The 24,091-nt window shown below is 41.8% G+C and overlaps 2 protein-coding genes across 2 annotated transcripts; one reads left to right on the top strand and one right to left on the bottom strand.

Moving 5' to 3' along the window:
• Positions 1 to 376: 376 nt before the first annotated feature.
• On the top strand, positions 377 to 7,781 carry notum1b (notum, palmitoleoyl-protein carboxylesterase b; the record flags this gene model as incomplete). The annotated part of the gene is made up of 11 exons (XM_083906342.1): positions 377 to 750; positions 2,539 to 2,591; positions 2,696 to 2,791; positions 5,370 to 5,430; positions 5,563 to 5,621; positions 5,709 to 5,811; positions 5,894 to 6,085; positions 6,179 to 6,276; positions 6,388 to 6,535; positions 6,642 to 6,689; positions 7,439 to 7,781. 11 exons carry the CDS (start codon positions 377 to 379, stop codon positions 7,779 to 7,781), a joined length of 1,575 nt encoding a protein of 524 aa, XP_083762468.1.
• A 731-nt stretch (positions 7,782 to 8,512) lies between these two features.
• Positions 8,513 to 17,178, bottom strand: tmc6b (transmembrane channel-like 6b). The gene is made up of 20 exons (XM_083906004.1): positions 17,042 to 17,178; positions 15,774 to 15,916; positions 15,329 to 15,493; positions 14,222 to 14,386; positions 14,041 to 14,149; positions 13,864 to 13,948; positions 13,269 to 13,526; positions 13,002 to 13,177; positions 12,711 to 12,855; positions 12,435 to 12,590; positions 12,047 to 12,222; positions 11,866 to 11,950; positions 11,676 to 11,773; positions 11,207 to 11,302; positions 11,046 to 11,121; positions 10,681 to 10,814; positions 10,360 to 10,536; positions 10,032 to 10,110; positions 9,846 to 9,932; positions 8,513 to 9,034 (listed from the first exon to the last, which is right to left on the bottom strand). Exons 1-20 carry the CDS (start codon positions 17,095 to 17,097, stop codon positions 9,020 to 9,022), a joined length of 2,481 nt encoding a protein of 826 aa, XP_083762130.1. The 5' UTR covers positions 17,098 to 17,178; the 3' UTR covers positions 8,513 to 9,019.
• Positions 17,179 to 24,091: the final 6,913 nt, after the last annotated feature.

The following is a 24,091-nucleotide window of genomic DNA, read 5'->3' as shown; positions in this document are numbered from 1 at the left end:
AGAGGCACAGGGAGGGGAGGATGGGGGTACTTCAAATAAAACCCGTCTCCGTCCTCTGCTCGCGAGGACAAGCAGCCAGAGTCAACAGGTCGACGCATGTGCGCTGATCGGCGGATTCTCACGCGCGTAATTACGCATCTGTACAGTGGATGATCTGCGGACAACTTTTGGGACCTGAAATGATGAGGCATCGTCACGTGCGTTAGTTTGTCCTCCGATGAGGCGACATGGACAACTTTAACACGCGCTCTTTCAGCTTTTCGCCTTGCGTTTGTTTCCACTGCGCCGCGCGCCTCTCCATCGCCTCTTATAGGACATGCCGTGTTTGATTCATCGCACACACTCCGCGGACGCTTTCCAGTAACAGAGATCAGAGATGCAGGTTCGTTGTGCGGCGAGACGCTCGGTCAGCCTGTGCGCAGTGCGCTCCTGTCTGCTGCTGCTCTTCCTCCACATGAGCGCACCGCTGGAGGCGAGGAGAGTGCGCGGCGGTCGGGCGCAGACCCGGCGTGTGCAGCAGCAGCAGCAGCAGCAGCAGCCGCAGCAGCAGCAGCAGGCTCCCGTGGAAGGACCAGAGAGCTTCCCTCTGGACTTCACAGCTGTGGAGGGAAACATGGACAACTTCATGGTGCAGATAAAGAACTTGGCGCAGTCGCTGTACCCGTGCTCTGCGCAGAAACTGGACCACGACATGAAGTTGCACTTTTTGAGGAACGCGTCCGTGACTTGTAATGACGGCTCGCCTGCGGGGTAAGTTTGTTTTGTGTGATTAAAAGCAACAAAACATCCCACACGCGTGTGTCTCCACCAGGGCAACTTGGTTCCCCCCCTCTTTGCGCTTCTCTCTCGTGTCACTGCGGGTGTGACCAAAATGGATCAAAGGCCCAGATCAGAGAGATTGCAGTGCCGCGTGAGACACAGACACACACACACACACACACACACGCGCGCACACACGCACACACACACTCCTGCAGGTCACTTCAATTGGGTGAACCAAAGCTTCTGGGTCTAATATTCACATAAATGTGCAAAAATAGATCACAAACAAACCATTTTATACAGTGTTGTTGTTTTTTTTTGCTCAACATTTTCCCCATTTCCCAGTTAGAGATTAACAAATTCAAAATTGTGCTTGAATCACCATTTATAAGCTGTGTGACAGTGAAGTAGTTTTTCATCTGGGAATTCAGTGTGTGTGTATCTGCTCATTAGAGGGGTCACAAATAAAGAGACTAAACCTAAAAAAGAAATACAGATCTAACTCTCATACATTGAAGTATAATCATTTCATACAATACTGACAATGTGAAACCCTGCCGTCATTGCTGTGTGTGTGTGTGTGTGTGTGTGTGTGTGTGTGTGTGTGTGTGTGTGTGTGTGTGTGTGTGTGTGTGTGTGTGTGTGTGTGTGTGTGTGTGTGTGTGTGTGTGTGAGTGTGTGTCCTGCCAACAGCATCATTAGTTCCCTGCGAGTGTGTTTCTTTTTTTAATAAGCCATTAGAACTCTGAAGGTCAGGTTAAAGGGGCTCCTGCTGGGATTGTTAGTGGTGTGATCAGTGCCCACATCTTTCATGTTTCCAGCATCAAAGGTAGCATCCCCCTGGCAGAGACACGAATGCATTCCCTATCCTTAAACGCCTTACCCTAACCCCGAAAAACCCAAGTCTTAACCCTCAAAAAGCCTCTTTAACCCTTTAACAGCCTTAAAAATGTCCGCTTCGGCTAGAAAATGTCATGTGCTTTTTACCAATTTTCCTAGACTACACACTAAGAAAGTATGAGATTGTACCTAAAAAGGTACAAATGCTTTGTTACCCTATCAGGGTACAAGCACTGTACCTTTCTCAGTGTGTACCAATCAGTACATTTTTGTACCAGGACATAAAGGTAAATTTTTGTCACTAGGGGTGCAGAAATATTTCTTTAGAGGTACAAACAAGCAGGTACAGGTTACCACTGGAGCGACAAAGCATTTGTACCTTTGTAGGTACAGTCTCGTACTTTGATTTTTTAGTGTGTACTTGTATAACTTTCAATATATGCAATTTACTGCACATTAAACAAGTGAATCGACAGTTTACAATGACGAAAAACCAAAAAAATGGAATTGGATTTTAGAGTTTTTCTTGAAGAAAACAGTGCAGTTTTACACAAACAAGAGATTTTGCATGTTTGGGCAGTGTCGCTGGTGATTAACGCTCGGTGTTAAAGGGTTAAGGGGTGACGTTCCCAAAAATTGAGGGTCCTCACAAAGACACCCATACAAGAACAAACACAAGTAAGAATTCACACAGGTGAGAAGCCGTTTTCTTGTGAAACGTGTGGAAAGTGCTTTCGCCTTAGGTGGCCCACGTGAGAAGCCATATTCTTGTGAAACGTGTGGAAAGCATTTTCAACTCATCTCGTAATTGAAACGGCACAGAATAACCCAATGTTTGCAACGTTTGTAAGAAATGCTTTGGGGATAAAAGCACCTCGATTGAACAATTGAACAAAAAAAGATCACATTCTGACTCGTTTTTGTGCTTTCGTGCAGGTACTACATCAAGGAGTCTAAAGGCAGCAAGAGGTGGCTGCTGTTCTTAGAGGGTGAGAGAGAAAGGATGAACTCACACATATGCCGTGCTCAACACAGTGAAAGATAACTGCCACTATATCCTGTTAACATGCTTGTGTGTGTGTGTGTGGTTCAGGTGGATGGTACTGTTTCAACAGGCAGACCTGCGACAGCAGGTATCAGACCATGAGGAGACTGATGAGCTCCACAGAGTGGCCACAAACCAGAACAGGTAAACACGATCACTTCACATCACAGTCACATCCTCTCGCGCACTCACACACACAAAAGGTGCGTTAAAGGTTCAGTGTGTAACATTTAGGCAAAGGAATAAACTACATGTACTCGCGTTACTGTACTTGAGTAGGTTTTTTGCGTACTTTTAAAAGTAAGGTGAGCAAGTTGAAGCACATTTGACCCATTTTGACTTGAATTTTTGCCCCGACACAAAAAAGAAGCCCAAACTTGTTCAAAAAGTAACTGAGTAACTTACTCTGAGTAAAAATAGTGGTACTTTTACTTGAGTAGAATATTTCAGTGTACTCTTTCCACCTCTGCATTAAGTACACTCTTAGAAATAAAAGTGCTAAGTAGAACCATATAAGGTTCTTTGGCTTGTCCTCATAGGAGAACCCTTTTTGGCTCCAGGTAGAACCTTTTTATAAAGGTTCCACCTGGAACCCTTTTGAAAGCCCTTGTAGAAGAACCCTTATTTCTAAGAGAGTAGAAAGAAGAAAAGTCAGTATAATATACACATAAACATAATTGCTTTAAAGATATTGTGCATTAAAACTATCTATAACAACAGCACATACATTATCCAGACACTATGTAAATCCGTACAAATCCCAATATTTAAATTCAAGGTCATTTGAATGATATCACCCTCTCTTTTGGAGGCAAACTTTCTCTGAAACATCAGCGTGAGGAAGTAAATATTCACTACTACTAGTTTGTCGTCTTTTTTGTCATTTTTGTGTGTGTGTGTCTGCTCATTTAGCGCTAAAGCTCTCCCCCCGTAAAGACAATAAGACTCCTGACGTCATCAAACTGGGCCTTTTGACGAGCAGCAGAAATCACATACTGTACTTTAAACAAAAGCGTGTTTTTTTTACGTTTTAGAAACAAAGAAGGCCATGGACGCTCCCTGACTGCAGTTTCCTCTGTCAGTTACTGTCATTTTCACACACTTAAACCTTTGAATTGTGAGAAAAAATCTCCTCACCGCTTCCACCGCCGACCTTTTCCTTTCCTTTCCTCTTCAGCAAAAACACTTCTAACCCCCTGAATGGACGAGATTCATGGCCCTATTTGTGTTTCCTCTTCAGGGCCGAGTTTGCGTTAATCTTGAAATGATTGAGCGCTCTGCTTCTTTCCTGTGGCCATCAGGGAAGCCCTTGTTTTGATTATGACTCTTGGCCCGTGGCTCCGTCTCCGTGTGTGTACATTAGCCGCAGAGCTCTTCAATGCCTGCATGTAATCGCTGACCAAAGCAAAGAAACTTAATGACTCGCTTACCATAGGGGAAACACACACAGACACACGGCGGTTTGCACAGCTATCCTCGTTAGGACTCTGCATTGACTTCCATTCATTTGGACGGCCTCAATCAGGGGTGTCAAACTCAAATGACCCGGGGGCCCAACGAGCGTCTAGTCTAAAGAAAATGTAACAAAAAAAAACAATAATATTAACACAATATTGTCAGATATCATATCAGTAAAGATATTCATGATCATATTCTGCAGAATTTCAAAATAAAAGTGCTTGTATTGCACTGGAACGACGCATATTTCACAATAATAACATATATATATGATGCTAAAAAAAATCTACTAACAGCAAAAACAGAGAACGTAAAATAAGAACTACTGCGGAATTAAGAAACCAAACAAGCTTTTATATATATATATATATATATATATATATATATATATATATATATATATATATATATATATATATATATATATATATATATATATAATATATATGTATATATTTAATGTTGATAATGTGATAATTACAACCAAATATGTTTATATTATTATAGTACTATTCTTAAAAAATATTGCTAGCAATTTCCTGTCAGAAATTATATATATATATCATTATATTCTGCCTACTTTCTTTAGTGCCAGTAAAGACATTGATTGCAGAATTTCAAAATAAAAGCTCTTGTTTGTTTTGAAATGGAACGATGCTAAATAAATCTAATAAGAACTAAATTGAAAACTAAGTAAGAACTACTGTGGAATTAAGAAACCAAACAAGCTTTTATATATATAAATATATATATTTAATGTTAATGATGTGATAATTACATCCAAATATGTTCTTATAATATTGCCGGCAACTACATATACACACACACATATATATATATACATATATATATATATATGTGTGTGTGTATATATGTATGTATACATTTAATGTTACTAATGTGATAATTACAACAAAATATGTTATTGTTATAGTACTATTATACAAATATTGCTGGCAAATATATTTATCATTATATTCTAGTCCTTCAGAAATGAGGTTCTGCCTCATTAGGACCAGGTTTTAATCTCCATGAGGAGTTAAGGAAAGCTTAATCCCTAAATGTATTCATAACCGTTAATGCTTAATCTCAACCTTAACCGATCCGGCATCATTAGGTCTCTGTGAGGACCTCTGGTCTGTTTATGCCAGAAAAGGTCCTAAAGAGATAACACAATTGTATGTATATTTTACCAAGTAGGCTAAAGTATTTTAAGCGTCCTTATGTTAACGTTTTGACTTGTCTCTCCGTCTGAATGTCACAGGAACAGGAATCCTGTCTCCTCTGCCGGAGGAAAACCCGCACTGGTGGAACGCCAACATGGTGTAAGTGCATACACTACTTCGTTACATCATCACTTTAATCTATATGTACAACCGTCTTTGGCATCGACGGTCGAATGAAAGCACCTTTAAAGTGGAGTCCACTCGCTCAGTGTCGCCGTGTGTCTCCTGCAGGTTCATCCCGTACTGTTCCAGTGACGTGTGGAGCGGAGCCACTGCCAAGACAGATCACAGTATGTGTATAAAACGACACATGAAAACATGAAATTACAATTGTTTGATTATATCGATGATGATGATGAAGTGTTTGGTGTCGACAGGCGACTACGCGTTCATGGGATCGCTGATCATCAGGGAGGTGGTGGACGAGCTGCTGACCAAAGGTCTGGACAACGCCAAGGTTCTTCTTCTCGCAGGAAGCAGGTCAGTCTCTGACAGACTGCTGTGTGTATTAGGGCTTTAATAATGAATAAATATAATGACCTCTTGCCGATTCTGTCGTTAGCGCCGGCGGCACGGGAGTCCTGCTGAACGTGGACAACGTCGCCGAGCAGCTAGAGTCACAGGGCCACGCGGGGGTGCAGGTGCGAGGCCTGGCCGACTCCGGTTGGTTCCTGGACAACAAGCAGTACAAATTCACCGACTGCCTCGACACCATCAGCTGTGCCCCCACCGAGGCCATAAAGAGAGGCATCAGGTAAGGTGGAGATGGTGGTGGGAAGAGCAGGAGATCTGGACGACCACGCTTTAAGAGAAGCTGTTGTTAAAGGTTTTGATGGTGGTTGTGCAGGTACTGGGGTGGACTGGTGCCTGAAAACTGCAGACAGGCTCATGTCGGAGAGGAGTGGAAATGCTTCTTTGGATATAAAGTCTACCCCACTTTAAAAAGTAAGCAGCAAAAAACGTCCTGAGCCTTCTCTTTGAAGCTGAAAGACAACATGCAGACAATTAAGACAATGATGTTGGGTCTCACCTGCGGGGGTTTCCTTCCTCTTCCAGGCCCGGTGTTTGTGGTTCAGTGGCTGTTTGACGAGGCTCAGCTGACGGTCGACAACGTCCACCTGACGGGACAGCCTGTCCACGAGGGCCAGTGGCGATATATACAGAACCTGGGGCAGGAGCTGAGGGCCACACTCCGTGAAGTCCCGTAAGAGTGACTCTTTCTCTCTGTCACACACAAACACAAGATAAGACAAGATAAAATTGAAAGATACCACGTGGTGTAATGTGTGGCTCTGTGTTGTGATTGGCAGGGCCATGTTTGCTCCAGCCTGCCTGTCTCATGAGCTCATAACCAGAAGGTAAGAGAATAAAACTCTCAGTATCAAGTAACTACGGTGGCCCTGAGGTGCATAACACAATTGCAAAACACAAACGCAAATCGAAAAACATCAATGCAAAACCACAAACGCAAAACACAATCACAAACGCATATCGAAAAACACAAATGCAAAACAAAAAACACAAACGCAAAACACAATCGCAAATCAAAAAACACAAACGCAAAACAAAAAACACAAATCACAAAACGCAAATTGCAAATCGCACAACACAAAAAACAAACGCAAAACACAAACGTAAAACACAAACGCAAAACACAAATCACAAAACAAACGCAAATCACAGAATGCAGATCGCAAATCACAAAACTAACGCAAATCAAAAAACAGAAACGCAAATCAAAAAACAAAAAAACGCAAAACAAAAAACACAAACGCAAATCAAAAAACCACAAAAGCAAAGCACAAATCACAAAACAAACACAAATCACAAAACACAAACGCAAATCACAAAACGCAGCTCGCAAATCACAAAACATAAATGCAAAACGCAAATCAAAAAACACAAACGCAAATGAACAAACACAACCTCAAGGGAGATTGAACTGCTGTTGTGCTTCATCCTTAATGTATTTTGCACAGACTTGTTCATGAGGACACCAGGGAACTAGTTTAACGTGTAGAAATAGGGTATAATATGTGTACTTTAAAATAACAGATCGTAAAGTAACATTGACTTCATTCCTGTGTGTACTCTGCTGCATCTACAGTTACTGGATGGACATTCAGGTGAAAGGCACCTCCCTGCCCAGAGCCCTCCACTGCTGGGACCGCAGCCTCCAGGACAGCCTCCACATCAACGGTAGCCGCGGCAACCACAGCCACCTGAAGCACAAGGCCCCGGCGGCGAGAGGCTGCCCCCGACATTTGATCGACAGCTGCCCGTGGCCTCACTGCAACCCCTCCTGCCCGACGGTACGCGACCAGCTCACGGGGCAGGAGATGAGCGTGATCCAGTTCCTGAAGCACATGGGCTTCGATGTGCAGAAGATGGCTCAGCAGCAGGGCATGGACCCCAGGAAGCTGCTGGGAATACTCAACAACGGGAACTGAGTTACACCTCAACGCTATATAGAACGATGGAAACCGTCATGAAAGAGACAAATATGATCAAAAAACAGAACGTTTGAGCCATTTAAAGACATAGATATGCTATTATTGTGCGGCACAGTGTGTGTGCGAGTGCGTATAATGTTAATACATACATGTGTATACAAAATGAAGCTAAGATTCGTCTAAAATAAGGTCTTGAGAGAAGATGGGGAAGCACAGGACTGAAAAATTTAATTTGGTGCCCTCTTCTGTCGTCTCCAAGTATCACATTCAGAAATCAACCTCTGGTGCTGCTGTTTCTACCCTCCACCAAATATGCTGCTTTTTTCATTTCTGGAATTATAATTTAATGGGTAATATTTACAAATAAAAAGGTACAAAGATTACACTAATATTTCCTGTTCTTCAGGCCACTTAGAAAGTGCTTGTGTATTTATTTTTCTACTGAATATATATTGTTATAGTCACAGTTAAGTCACAAGAATTCACTTTTAATTTGCATGTTTGTAATCCCTGTATGTTTACAGTGCATATTATGTTTATATTCCAGGCTGTTGAGATTGTAATATGTTCCTGTATCATAGCAGTGCTCACACACATCACGTGTACTAATAAATACAAACACACAGTGATACGACAAAACATAATTTAATACAAAAGTATGATAAAAAAAACAAAAAACAGTTCTCACCCTAAATAAAAGGCATTATTTACACGTATCACACCCACAACAACCAGAGTTTAACTAAAAACGGATTAAAAGATACATTTGATAAAATCAGAAGAATAAAAACATGTTCACAGTTGGTATAAAAGTGCTTCGACATGAGATGACATCAGTTTCGTGTGGTTTTTTTTTTACTCCTCTGTTGATCTGCTTAGTTAAAACCCTGCAAACACAGGTGTTAATTTCTCTTACTCTGTGGTGCATGCTTCCGTCTTCTCTCACTTCCTCTTGTGCAGTCACGGCAGAATAAGAAAACTCCCAGATACCCTCCTGGTATCTTCAAGTTCTTTTGTTCTTGCAGTCATTAAAAAAATAATGTTTTTTAAAAAATGTGTATTCCAACAAAAGGATCATGTAGTACATGATTTTGGTCCTGTGTATTGGTGATCTTCTTCACTTCCAGTTATGATCCCCACAGTTTTCTAATTTCCCAAGAACTTCATTTCAGTGCTGAGAGACTCCCACCACTAGGGGTCACCGACGGTGCTCGTCCGCTGCGAGCAAAGCTGTCTCAACAAGAAGAGTCCTGAAAGAGAAAGACATGCTGGGCGGTTAACGGCGTCAGTGTTAACGGATATTAACACATGACATGTTTCCATGACGACTGACGGGGAAAAAGACACACGTGGCGTCATGTTTACGTGCCAGACACCGTTTACCAGTTAGCTGCGTTAGCTCCTTTAGCACCATTAGTGCGCCTAGAGTCGAAACTGGCGTGGTCTGTTTATTAAACGAAAATAGCAGTGCTAACAAATAACCATAATGTTTTTAAAGTTTAGTGACGTCACGCGCATCTAGAAAAGCAGCACTAGAAAAAAACAATAAAACAAACACACCTGAGTTTACAGCTTTTGGTGCTTTTCCACAACATGGACTCACCTCGGCATGGTTATTTTGCATGAGTGCTTTTTTAGTACCTGCTCAGACGAATTCCAAGCGAGCTGATTCGAAACTGCGCTTGACGTCGTCAGAGTGCCGGCCACTGATTGGTCAGAGTGTTGCCACAGGAAGAGGCATAATTGCGACACAATAATCAAACCGAACAATGCTGGACTGTAGATCGACTTAAAAATCCTGAAAATGTGTGTTAATCTCCAACAATTAGCACAGAAATATCTAAAATGCTGATATTTAACAGAGGAGTCTGCGCTCCGGTCACGCAGGAAGTACTGAACTTATCTTTTTAATTTTAATTTCAACTGATTCTAATGATCCAATACATCAAAAACTGCTTTATTAGTTAGACTCTGCCCATGTTGAGGAGGTACTACATTGTAATGGAAAATGAGGCGGGACCATGTAGTGGAAAAGCAGCATTTGTCACATCACAGACTGACCTGACTTGTGAGTCTACGAGCGGGCGTTCGTTTTCGCTCATGGATGGACTGGAGGCGGGTGATGAGGAACTTTTTATCGTCTCCCTCCTGAGCGAGGAGATAAAAAAAGAGGATTACACAAATGATTCTACCCGTTTGTAAGAACTGATAAACACAGTGGTGAGTCGTGCGTCGCTGCCGTCTTACGTTTTCTATCTGCTCCTGTAGCAAACCGATGATCTTCCTTTGGCCGTCGACCACCTGACTGTGGAAGTAGATGACAATCCTGGTGGAAACAAAAGTCAAAGAGGATCAGAGGGGTGTGTGTGTGTACACATTTAGATAAGAAATACATATATATGTATATATATATATATATATATATATATATATATATATATATATATATATATATATATATATATATATGTGTATATATATATATACACATATACACATATAAACATATATATACACATACATATACATATTTCAAAGCTATAGGGAGCCACAGTGCGTGTTTGCGTGCACTTACAAGAAGATTCCCGCTCCCACAAAGAGGAAGAACGGGTTTTCCACCAGGTAAGCGTGAGCCCTGGCTAAAACGGACAGGTTGGGATTATCTCTTTCCAGTTGTTGCACCCAGACTTTTCCTGCCTGGAACATAGTTCCGAGTTCACGGAAAGGACCGCACATCGAGGACGGCGTGATGCTGAGAACAAAAAAAAAGTGCCACGCCAAGTCAAATCAGTGACACAGTGACAACCACCTACATGGTAGGAACACAGTGATGTCAGATTATGTTATACTGAAACGTGGTTCAGATCAAAAAACAAAAATTTAAACTGTGACATACCTCCACATGGTGTATGTGACGCACACAGAGGCGCCGATGAAGGAGGGGAAGCAGAGGAGGGTGATGAAGATGGTGGTCATCTGGCTGACTCTGTATGGCTTCCTGGGAGACTGGCAGTTCATCATCACACTGCTCTGTAAAGGGAAACAAACAAAAAACAGGGTTAAGTGGGAGAAATGAGACAGAAATGATAAGATTTTGTCATCAAAGTAATGTTTCCAACTTTAAAAATGTCTTTTAGGCTTTAAGATTAAGAAAAGAAGGATTTAGCAAACTATTCCATACTATACAACCAGGAAACACATTACACATTGGTCTGTGTATAGTACACATTCTGTATGAAGTTAAAATATTTGAATGATTACCTTTTTAATGTAGAAGAGCAACAGGAGTTTGAGAATCTGCACTGCAGGCAGTAGAGGAGTGAAGAGTACACCCAACCTGCAAAATAAAAAAATCTACTGTTATGACCAAGAGACAAGTTTGACCTCACTCAGCAAGACACTGTAACGATCAAGTGCTGTACCAAGCTAACGTCTGTCCATAGATGAGGTCAAGGACATTCCTGGCAATGTCAAAAACTGGTTTCCTCCTCCTCTTCAGCACCTTCTGAGAAAACAACCTGCAGAAAGCAAGGGAAGGCATTACAAGTGAATAACTGTTGTTTTTGTTGCTATTATTCTGCTTCTGTTTGGTCAAACACAATACTGTCAAACAATACTATCAGACCTGAGAGAGGGAGCGTTTGTGTGTATATAGCAGCAGCGCAGGGGCGGGCGGGAACAAAAAGATCTATCCTGTCAAACTGTTGCACGACTGGGTTTTTTGAGCAGAAGAATTCATTAATAGCGCAACGGTGCTGTTGCTTCTGTCTGTCTTTACATAAAACTTATCACTTCCTGTGTGCAGCACGGGAATGTCGAAGGTCTGCGTGAACTCATTTGACACTGGTTTGAATGCAACAGACGTTTGTTTATTTCAAGATGTTACCTCACCTCCAAAGAAGCTCGCCTAACAAGGTGTCCAGCAGAGTGAAGATGAAGTCCATCAGTAAGAAGCGATAAAGCTCTTGGCCAATGAAACTCTCCCAGCACTAAAGCATCAAAACACAGTAAGAATAACAAAGTCAGGCATTTAAATAATAAACAAAAACGGTCAAGGTTTGAGAAATATCGTTAATATTACCATGATGCCGTTAAAGTCTGCAGCCACCCGACCCAGCCAGTGGTAACAGAGGACGCCGAGAATGCTGACTTTTAACATCAAGTTCCTAAAGAACAAAAAAAGAGTTCACAACTAAAACCAACAGCTCTGCGCCTTCTTACACCCACACAGAAAACTGCCAACGTGCAGTTCCTCTGCTCACCTGCCGATGGCGACGTATGTGCACACAGAAGGCGACTGGTAGTCCTCCATCCAGGCTGCAAGGTTGAACAAGCCAGGTAGCAGCAGGTTGATGACCGACACCAGCACGGGCAAAGCCAGCAGTCTGGCCTCAATCAGCAAGGGGTTCTGGGCTTGGAGTAGACTTTGCTGGAGGTTCTGCGGGAAAGACAAAGAGAGAAGGATCAGTTTGAAGCAAGACGATGTTCTCTAGATGTTCTTGTTCTCACAATGCCTGGTTAAAAAGTTAGTCCTCGGATCAAGGACCTCAGTCCCAGAGAAAGCGTCTTCCCACACAAAGGGAGACAAGGCAGACAAAGCCAAAGAATAAATGACACCAAACATCTAGGCCCTCCTCTCCATCTACTCACCTGGTGCATATACTGAGAGAAGAAATAAATGCTCAGCGCGCACGCAGTGGTGCCTGCGATGCAGATAGCCCATGCTAGGCCGTAGACCATGACTTTCAACAACTTCTGACACGACGTCATCTTGACGTGTTTATGGTTCACCTCGGCCAACAGCTCCTGCAGAGGGAGGAGGAACCAGAGACGGACGGAGAGAACGAGGTGATGATGTGACGGAGGAAAAAATATATATTAGGAGATATTACAAGAGCAAAGAGAGGGAGGAGGACGTGTGCGTACCTTCAGCTGCGTGCAGATATTCTCAGACATGAGCTTGACAGACGTCTTTTTGATGACTTTAAAGTCCCAGGAGCAGAAAACCTTCATGGCAAGAATGCTGTGAGATTTGTCGATTCGGAAACTCTGGCCAAAGGATTTGGACATGCTGTTGGAACATATCACACATCAATATGCATTAGAATACATTGATTTGTGGGTTGAAGCAAAAGTCTGCACAGATTAAATAGTAATCAATAATCGTTACACTTCAGAAGACTACGTCCATTTTTATATGCAGTCAACGCTCCGTACCTGTACACAAGGATGATACATGTGATGAAGAAGGCAAATCCGATGGTGAAGAAGTATGCCAGCGGCATGTTGTAAGACAGGTGGCTCGACATGGTTCCGTTGGACACGGAGAGCGTCCGACGCAGTTTGTAGTTACTGTAGTAGCCGTAGTACATCACTGTGTCTGCAAAATATCCCTAAGACAAGAATGAGATGCACAGACGTATATTAGGATTAAAAAAAACAAAAAAAAACTAACAAGCTGAATATGACAGCGCCACAACTTACTCCCCCGGTGAGCAGCTCCAGTCCAGAGAAGGGGCTTCTCTCAGAGGACAGCGCCGGAGGGTGCACGGCTTGAGGCAGCACCAAGAACGCTCCGGTCACCAGGAACAAGAAGGCGTTGAAGAAGAGCAGGGTCTTGAGGAACAGGAAGTATGACAGGACTCCGGTGCCAAAACGACCGCTTACTCTCTTGAGCGCCACCTGCCACAGATGGAGGGAGTGCAGAAAGGACAGCCAGCTGTACCAGCTTTGTCTAAAGGCCTGGGAGGAGAGGAGATGGACATAGTATATTATTCCAGGAACTTGTGTTGCTAACCTCCACTTTGCATCGAGGGAAGTCACGTTTGCAGGACAAAGACGGCTCAGCTGGCGAGCAAACCAGCGGCAAAAACAAACAAAACAAAACAAACAAGAGGATATGAGGCTTTTTAAATTAAAAGGATAAACTGTAAACACAATAAGGAAAGAACCTCTGAATGAACTTTGTATCTGTTTAATTCCTGCAAAAACAGAAATAGAATCCAGATACTGAGAGGTTTGGTGTGAGAATATAATACAGGAAGAAGAAGGCACATACACATTTCTGATGGTCACTTACGATTATGATGTAATACTTGAGTCGACTGCAACAGGGGATTTGACTTCCTGGATGTGCGCGTTTCTCTTTTTGTAATGCTAACCTCCTGTGGACAGAGGAACGACAACAAGAACTTGACAACAAGACTGACAGATACAATATATTTATATATATTAAAATCTTAATAATCAAACAAACCTGAGCTCACTCTTTGCAGCCACACTGAGAGGCATTGCTCGCAGCATCCTGATTCGATCACTCACCGAGAGGTTCTGCAGGTTGTTCACCAAATACTCCGTCTTAGTCACTGTAACACACATAACTGGCTTATAAAGCACTGTGTAAATTGTGTTATTAATCCAAAGTGTTTTTTTCTCACCCTCTGCACCCTCCACGTCGTTGCTATCCGTCTCCATGCCGTAGCCTCGTATGCTCGGCCTTGCCGAGCGGGAGAGGTCCTTAATGGAGGGTCTGCTCTGCCTGCGTCTGCGAAGCTTCATGGTCTTGTTGTAGTACTGCGAGATGATGGCTCCACGACTGCGGCCTGACAGACAGAAGCAAACAGGTCCAGCACCATTTATTTGGTCTCTTACAACACCTACACTACCGTTCAAAAATTGGGGTCACTTAGAAATGTCCTTATTTTTGAAGGAAAAACACTTTTTTCCAATGAATATAACATAAATAAATAAATCGGAAATACACGCTATACATTGTTAATGTGGTAAACGACTATTCGTAGAAGAACACTTTTGGAACCCTTATTTCTAAGAGTGTATAGGTGACCCCAAACTTTTGAACGGTAGTGTAAACTCCCAAAGTTTGATACACATCTGCAAACATGGCTTCCGGATTTGTCGTAACTATCCGTTATCCTTTAATAAATTGGAATGAAATAAATATCTGATGATAGAACTAGCTAACTCAAACAGTTAAAACAGCATCAAAACAATCCCTATCTGCCTGAATCCAGACTATGACCAAAAGCTAATACCGTCTTCTTTACCTACAATCCCCAGTACATTTCATCTAAATCTAAAAAGAGACAAATGTGACCACTAAAATCAGATTGAAGGACAGAGAAAGACGCTGTGGTGTGCACTGAAACATGTAGATATAAATGACGGCGCGACTGAGATCGGAATAAGACACTGTGACAGCAGCTATCGAGTCATCTTCAGCATCTGACCCTGCCACAGGAAGAGAGAGAGAGAGAAATAACTTCCTCCTGAAACTCTCACTCAACACAATCTCTTTGTGTGGCAGTGTGGCATCAGCAACTGGGTTAAATGTCAAGGTTCCACTCAAGCGTGTGCTAACTATCTCCAGCAGCTTTCACAACAGAAACATTTTTAATTAGCCACATTCACCTTTTGTCATCTGGAAAATGAATACATTTTGTACCCAATTTTGTTTCAGGGAGAAGAAATATTTAAAAAAAAAATGTCTGTTTGTGTATCAGTGTTTCCACTTCTCTAGGACTCACCGATGGTGCGACTGGGCATTGACGACAGGATCTTCATGGTTGCCGAGGACCAGCGTTCACTCACGAGAGAGTCCGTCGTGTTATCATCGCGCCGCTCAGCTTCTCCTTGCCTCCGCCTTCTCTCTCGTAAATCTTGTCCAGGGCCGGACAGGTAGGTCACATGATCTGTGCAGTCAAATATGAAGTGTTACTTTAGAACACACTGAAGTATTTTGATCCTTTGTTGGTTAATGGGGCAAAAACACACCTGTGCTCAGCCCAATTAATGTTCTCGGTATATTAGAATAGACAGATGACAAGCTTTAATAAGATTCATCAGCATTGGAGCTGAGCTTCACGAATCTTGTTGTATAACCACTAGAACCACATAATACATACTGTAGCTCCTCTATAAATCCGGCCCTCCACATGTTTCACATTATGTACTATTAAAATAGCTCAGTACCTCGATCCTCCTCCTCCTCCTCCTCCTCCAGGTCTCTCTGCAGCTGCTGTAGCTCATAGGCTTCGGACAGTCCTCCATTCTCACTCTGCTCTGCGATCAGCTGGTTGAACGAGTCATGGACGCCGTCCTCGTCCGCTGGGCTCCTGACAGAAGGGACACACGTGGACATGAGGACTGATACCAGGACAGGGAAAGAGGGTGACCGAGCAGGCTAGATTCTGAGGATTGTTGGCCACTGATCAAACACAACGGAACGTGGGAGGAACCCACAAACGAACAACCCAAGAAGAGAGCATGACGTCATTTTCATTCAGTTGTTAACAGCGCAACAAAGACTGCCTGCCTGGTGGGCGACTTCCTGTGTTATCTAAATGTACTGTAAAACACAGCTTACAGCAAGAAGAGAAAACACACAGTCCTGTTCCTTTTGACTTAGCACTTTTACAAAGATAGCACAGGAACCGGTCAACCAGTCCTGTTTCCAAATGTACAACAATCTAAGGATGCAACGATTACTCGAGTGAGTCGAGTAACCTGATTACAAAAATTCCTCAAGGCAAAAACTCTGCCTCAAGTATTCGTTTTATTCCTATGTTGAGCGCAGGGATCATTGTTCCACACCGTACGTCCTGCGTGTGAAACAGAACGTAAAAGGCAGAAAATGTCCAAAGTGTGAGACCATTTGACGCTTAAACAAGAAGCCAACAAGGGGCAGTGTAATCACTGCAAAAGGCAACTGGTGTCACCACAACAGCACGTCCTCAATGATTCAGCATCTGAGCCGATAGCATCCAGTTGTTAACGCTTCCGGCACACGCTAACGTAAACATTGATGTTAGCTGATTTAAAGTAGCTCACTAGGGCTGCAGCTAACAAATTTTTTTGTAATTGAGTATTCCTTGATTAATCGAGTAATCGGATTAAAATAAATACATTTAAAAAATAATAATTTTGCGTTTTGCGTCCTCGTTTAATGGAAAAAAATTGGTCGAATACCTCAAACAATCACACTCACACTGTATGTAAATGACACAAAGACATATTCAAATGTGTGTTCAACTGAACAAACAGAAGTAAGAAGTCGGTGACATGTTGTGAAACAACAAAACACATGAAGGCCCTGCTGTCAGTGCACTCTCTGCTCTGCCTTCTACCTTAGAGTGAGATCATCAAAGAGTTTCCTCACAGCCTTCATGTTGAACAGCACTAAGTAAGCGCACAACACAACTAAACAGGTAACAGGAAAAACAGGAACAACATAAACTTACTCTAGTCCAGCTTCCATGAGAGGGTAGTTCAGAGCAAAGTTTACATTTCGAGCCATTCTTCTCTCTCGGCCTGTCTGGCTCTCTCTGTGTGGACCAGTCACCAGAGGGATCACACCCTCATCTGCTCAGAACTGCACTCCACTCCCTCCATGATGTTTGTTCTTCAGCTCACCTGAGAGAGGCGGGGAAACGGAGACACAATGAGCCAATGAGAGGTGTGGAGTGGGGGAAAAAAACCATATTGGAATTTGAACACTCGTTTGTCATGTCGCTGCTTGTCCTGCACGCATTAAGGACGGCATTGTGAGGAAACAACCCTCAAGGACTGTAGGCATGACAGCTATTTACAACACAATCCAGCTGTAATTATATGATCTTCTGTTGCGACTCATTCAATTCAGTTCAAATTTAAATGACCTTATTTATCCAGACATATGTAGCATTTACAATAATCCAGTTACATATACATAACATTCTACTACAGATTCTTTCACGCTAAATTACAATGTTATGTTAAAATTAGAATAACGGCATCAACGTTAACGCACGTTAAAGCGTGACGTCATGTTTACGTGACTCCAGATTGTTAAAATTAGCCTCTAAAGTAACGCTACACTAAAAAAACAGACCACTCCAGTTAGACTGTAGGCACGCTAGCGGCGCTAAGCTAATGCAGCTAACGGAGCTAACTGGTAAACGGTGCCTGGACTCCGATGTCGCGACACGTAAACATGACGTCAAGTCTTTTTCCAATCAGTCGTCATGGAAACACGTGGTGCGTTAATCTAGTGCCCAGCACTGCTAAAAATCTGTGATAATCTTACGACAGTTACCATCTTCCATCTTTTCTCTCTTTAAATCAGTCATTTAGGGGACTCCTCTGCTCTGTCCCCCACTTTTCAATTCACCCCAACCGGCCTAGGCAGATGGCTGCACAAGTTTGGTTCTGTTAAAAGGTTTTTTTTTATATACTATGTAAAATGTCTTAAGATAATGTCTGTGGTGATTTGGCACAATACAAATAAATTTTTATTGGATAAATGTGTATGGGAGTGAATGGTGAATTTACAACCAATGCTTCTTCTTTTTTACCAATAGAAATGGGTTATATGATATATGAAATACAGAGTAAACCATCCAAAAAATATTACTGCAACTAACGTCAACATTCCATGACCTTTTGGGTAAGGTCGAGGTGTCAATCTCTCTCTTGGAAAGCTGACTAGTGGGATTACATCATATTTTGAAGCGTGAGAGTTCCTCTGTGGCACTGCTTATGACACAGGACTGTGTGGTCAGAGTCAGATGACGCAGTGTCACTCACCAGTGATATGAATATTAATGGACGGACACAAAGTCATGCATTGTGTGTGGGTCACAGTCAGTAAATCACATGGATGATTTCCAGGAAGCCACATTGTTGATTCCTGTATATTTGTGTGGACAGAAATTCTGCTTAATTCGTCCAAATAATAAATAAATCGACCTCCGATTTGTGCAACAACTGCATAAGAAACATCAAAAACCCAGAGAGAACATCTCCCACTGACGTTTTAAGACATTAACACAGGAGTCATTAGTGGAGTTTTGGGCATCCAAGGCAATCTAATCCAGATGGTAATAAAAACCATTTGCCAGATTGATCCAATACCAACCGAGACACACATGAAATTGGATAAATAAAAAAATCAACAGTTATCATAGTTATCTCTAACAAAACATCACAGACAATAAGAGATATAATGCCATTAATACCTATTATACCCTATTGCTAGGGTTCATTATAATTAACTTTACTAGTACTCCTTAGTACTAGTACTAGTACTGAAATAAATTTTCTACCGTGGTTAAATACACAATTGTGGGCCATTGTGGTTAATGGGTAAAAAATGGGATTATTCTCAAACAGTTATTTGCCTCAGATAATCCAAAACAAACCAATTAATACAATATTTATAATCAACAAGGGGGCAGGCGATGGTGGTAGAAATACCACAATATGTGCTACAACTCAAATGAAATAATATTAAATGGCATTGTAAAAAGCATGACTGAACTGACTTCAATTTAAATACTTAGGTTTCATGACAAGCTACAACATGTTCTCAAGACAGATAACAAATAATACCTAATTATGTATTACCTCTAACACTATATATGTAATTGGTAGATTAGTCTGGCTCATCAGATCTTAGTTGAGTAACAACTAAGATTTTTCACAACTGTTCCGACTACGCAGCATGGTTGTAATGCCTGCTCCCTTTACAGTAAACCATATTCACTTCCTGTTTACATGCACCCACAAAAGAACACAGGCACGACTGACGTGCATGCGACTCCCGGGATGAAAAACATCTGTTGGGCTTGTTAATGATTACCGAGTCCAAACTTTTGTATTTTTCAGATCAGGATCACAGACGGTACTTCCAGTTTCTCCAGTACGAAACCTCTGAGCCTTCAGAGCTGCTATTTGATCCCAAGAGCAACCAGTAATTAAGATCAACCGTGCTAAGTTGACCATTCAATGAACACCAAACTGCACATTCAAGGGTTGTTTTCATTCTGGCTTTATGTATGCAGAATCTGGGCTGTTGTTTAACTACTAAGAAGGTTAATTTTTTCCAGGAGGAGACTCATATAACCAGTTTCCCACAGTTCACTATTCACTCAGATTTACTATAAAGAACTTAAAGGTCCCGTATGTAACATTGGTTTGCACAGCCTTATAATTAGCCTTTTATCTTTACTTGAATCTCGTCAAAGTAAAACAGCTTTATGTATCAGTCGGTATCTGAGGATTTCAACAGATCACATTGTTTAAAAAGTGTTTTATAGTTCTGGTGATGATAGCAGGAGCATACATGGAGCAGGGTGCAGCTCTGAGTATCAGCCAGAACACTGACTGAATGGCTCAGAAATGTCATTCGGCCACTATAAGACTTAATCCTGCTCCTAAGCTCATTCTTTTCAGGCCTGGGAAATCAGCTGCACACATCTGCTCTCTCTCTAACACACACACACACTTGTGTCATTACCTGAGGCCTCCGTGGTCATATTACAGTTTCATTCCAGTTTCCTATTCTTTTTTTGTCTGCAAATTTCATTACTTTCATGGAAAACTGTATTCCGAGAGTCCAAACTCTTAATATGACAGTGTTTAGCTTCGCTGTGTGTCTTATTTGAATGAGTATACTAAGGGTGAAGCTGTGCTCTGGGACTGTGCAGGGGAGGGGAACAATCAAGCGCACAGCAGAGCTTGACAGGGGGGTGGTCAGCATGAAGTTGCTCGACTGCCAAAGAAAATATGCTGGGAAAACAAAAGTAGCAGATAACACAATATAGAGTGTTTCAGCATGAGTTTGAGGTCGGTTCAACACCTAATCGTCCGCCAGACTCGGTACGATCGTCGACTCGGTTCAGCCGGTCCGAGTTTGCGTTCACGCTGCACTTTAGTGAAACGAATGGGTGCTAGAGGTGGACCAGAGTTTGGTTGCGCATTCAAACGAACTAGACTTTCCAAACAAACGAGCTAGGGTTCAATTAAGAAGGAGCTGGTGTGAATGCACCAGAGTGAGTGAGTGAGACTTCTTTCAACTCGGAAGTTGATGTGTCCTTGGGCAAGATACTTAACCCTACGTTGCACCTGAAGGCTGTGATTGGGTATGAATTTGATGAGTGATATATGAAAGTGTGAATGAGTGTGAATGGCAAAACTGTAGTGTCAAGCTATATGAACACTATAATTCTTAACAGGGCTCCAAGATGTGAAGAGGAGCAGTACGGATTTAGTCACAGCGACAATTCCTCCACAAATGAAAACACTGCAGAACAAAGGATGAAACAGAGGCGAGTTATCAGTGGACACAAGGTCAAAGCGTTTGAGTGTAAAGGAATTTGTCCACCCCGACAGCTCTTAGCAACTGCACGGCAAACAGTTCCCACAGCACTGACAAAAGCCAACGGACGCGGGTCAGGAGGGGGGCACAAAGCCACAGTAAACATGGCAGCAGAGAGACTCGTCTTTCCAAACCATGATCTTTTCAGATAAGCATCGTACTTTGGCCTGGGAAACGGAGGATGAAAATGGAGACAATGGAGAAAGAAGACGGTGACGTGGAACTGTTTTGGTACAAAGGAAGCACAGTGCAGTGGTTAGCTGACGGATGCTAAAAAGCATATTTCATATAATGCGTATTAGGTATTGTTTGTACTGGTATTGACATGTTTTTGTACCAATTAAATCGTCAACTATTTTGATAATTGAGTCATCAGTTTGATGCGTCTTTTTTCCCCAAAATGAAAACTTTTTCAGCTTTTCTGGTTTCTTTGCTCCATATAACAACGTAATCATTAAAACTGAATTGTTTTAGAGAACATTATCTATAGGTTGTATGAAGGTTGTAGAAATGTAACGTTAGGGGAACATTTTGGGAACCTTTAGAGAACGTTCTCTAAAGGTTGTGACAAACGTGGTTATGGGAACCAAATGTGCAAACCAAAAACTAACGTCGGGGGAACATTAGGAAAACTTTCCATATCAACCACAGGAGGACAACAGACGGATCAGGAGGGGGGCACAAAGCCACAGTAAACATGGCAGCAGAGAGACTTGTCTTTCCAAACCATGATCTTTTCAGATAAGCATCGTACTTTGGCCTGGGAAACAGAGGATGAAAATGAAGACAATGGAGAAAGAAGACGGTGACGTGGAACTGTTTTGGTACAAAGGAAGCACAGTGCAGAGGTCAGCAGACGGATGCTAAAAAGCATATTTCATATAATGCTTATTAGGTATTGTTTGTACTGGTATTGACATGTTTTTGTAACGTCGGGGGAACGTTAGGAAAACTTTCCATATCAACCACAGGAGGACCTAGGGGGGAGACCTTTAGGGAACGTTCCCGCAACCAAAAGGTAACGTTACCAAAACCAAAAATTGTTAGCTGGGTAGTTGCTAGGGATGTGAATCTTTGGGTGGCTCACGATTATGATTGTTAGGGTCACGATTCGATTCAAAATCGATTTTCGAATCAACTGATTCGATTCATACAATTCTCGATTCATAATGTGATAATGTGATCACACAAAGGCAAACTTAAGACAAAAGTTAACATTTATTCATTCAAAAAAAATAAAAACTTACGTACTGTACTGTAAAAAATAACTTGGCATAAATAAAAGCTTAGACTAGACCAGAAGTTACAAAAATAAACTGTACACAAATAAGACAAACTGGTGTTTTGTGTGGTTTTTCAAAATAGAAACTTTAAAAAAAAAAATCGATTTTGGAAGTTTATGAATTCAGAATTGTGATTCCTATGCGAATCGATTTTTCCCCCAACCCTAGTAGTTGCATCCCTATTTACCAAATAATTATGATGATAAAATTGTCTTTTATCATCATAATTATCAATATTAACTGCAGTGAAAATGATAACATTTTTGGACCAAACAACAGATTAATCAATCAAGACTGAATAATCGATAATGAAACTAATCATGATCGTCATTCAGCCAACAATACATACATACTAGCATAAGTTAACTGGTAGCAAAACCACAGACAGGAAACAAAGATATGGAAAAAAACAAAACATACACAGAACATTATTTTCCATGAACACAGATAAGACACTTACTTCAACAAACCCCGCTGCTACCGTTGCACAATAGACTTGTACAGTTCACTCACACGAACATGTAGTGACTCGTTTATACAAAGCAAGCGACAATGGTCAAAACGGACTCAATATATGTATTTAGAAAGACTCTGACTCATTTGTGTTGTTGTTGTCGTCGACTAACAAACTAACTTTAACAGACCAGTCATGGGAGAAAAGCGGCAGGCTGCTGCGGGCTGTCCAACCAGTTTCAGGTTCGGGTAACAGCCAAAAGAGGTCACAGAAACTGTGTGGGTTTTTTTATTAATCGATACGAATATAGTAAAGTAAAAATTAAAATGCTTGACACGAACGTACAAACTTGTCGGACAGTCGAGGATAACTCACCCGTTCAAACGCACCGCGAGCTCTGCCATACTCCGCTGTAGCGATTGTCAATCACAGTGGTGAGTGCACGCTCTACCGGACAGCGGGGGACAAACCATTCGTCAAAGAGGGGCGTGAGGTTTCTGTTTTTGTTTTTATAAAACAAAAAAAGCCGAGCAGAGAATCGTGTATTTGTCCACAAAAGAAACACAATTGCATTATAACTATCTGCCACACTCTGAATCAAAGCAATTAATCATCCTATTCATGTTATGCTGCTTTGATATTAAGTGTGGCCCCTACAAAGTTGGTACTCATGGTGCAGTCCTACTTAGCTTGACGTGAGCCATTGGAACAACGCAATAATACCATGTAACACGCGATATATTGAAGGAGCAAGGCATACGGTGTGTGTTACACAAAGAAGAAAATACAGGTTTTTAAAAAATGTTACTAATAGGTAAGTAATATGGTACATTCTGAAAAAAACAAGTCCGAACAATGACTTCCTGTCCGTCGTCCTGACTCACCTGTACTTACCTGGTCACACCCTGACTATGGCTAATAAATACACTGTCATGCTGTTTGTTATGTCACCAGCTTCAAGTCAAAGGGCAGTCAACAAAATAAGGTCAACAAACACACACACACACACAAACCCACACACACACACACTGCTAGCTAGTTAGTTAGTTAGCTTGCTATTCAGGTGATCAGTTTTTGACTTGAACCTTGTCACATTACTGATCCCCTGGTGTTTTTATTCACTATTTTTGATAATCAGAAAAACAAAATGTCTAAGAAGAGTAGAAACCAAGTATGTTAGAATGATGTCATATACGAAAAGCCACTCATGCTTCTTAGTAAATGGCACACTGGCGAGAAACCTCAAATGTCCTTGTGGTGTAGTAAGTGTGTGGAAAGAGCCTTTTGTTGTTTGCTTTCTCATCCTGTGCATTAGTTTCAAACACAGGCTCTAAATGACAGAGCATTACCCAGAATGATGAAACATTAGACCCTGTTATGCTAATCTAGTTAAATAGATTTAGTAGATTGATAGACA

The sequence above is a fragment of the Microchirus variegatus genome (assembly GCF_963457635.1).
Source record: "Microchirus variegatus genome assembly, chromosome: 19".
Taxonomy (NCBI): domain Eukaryota; kingdom Metazoa; phylum Chordata; class Actinopteri; order Pleuronectiformes; family Soleidae; genus Microchirus; species Microchirus variegatus.
Note: the sequence above shows the minus strand (reverse complement) of the source record. Positions and strands in the feature narration are given on the sequence as shown.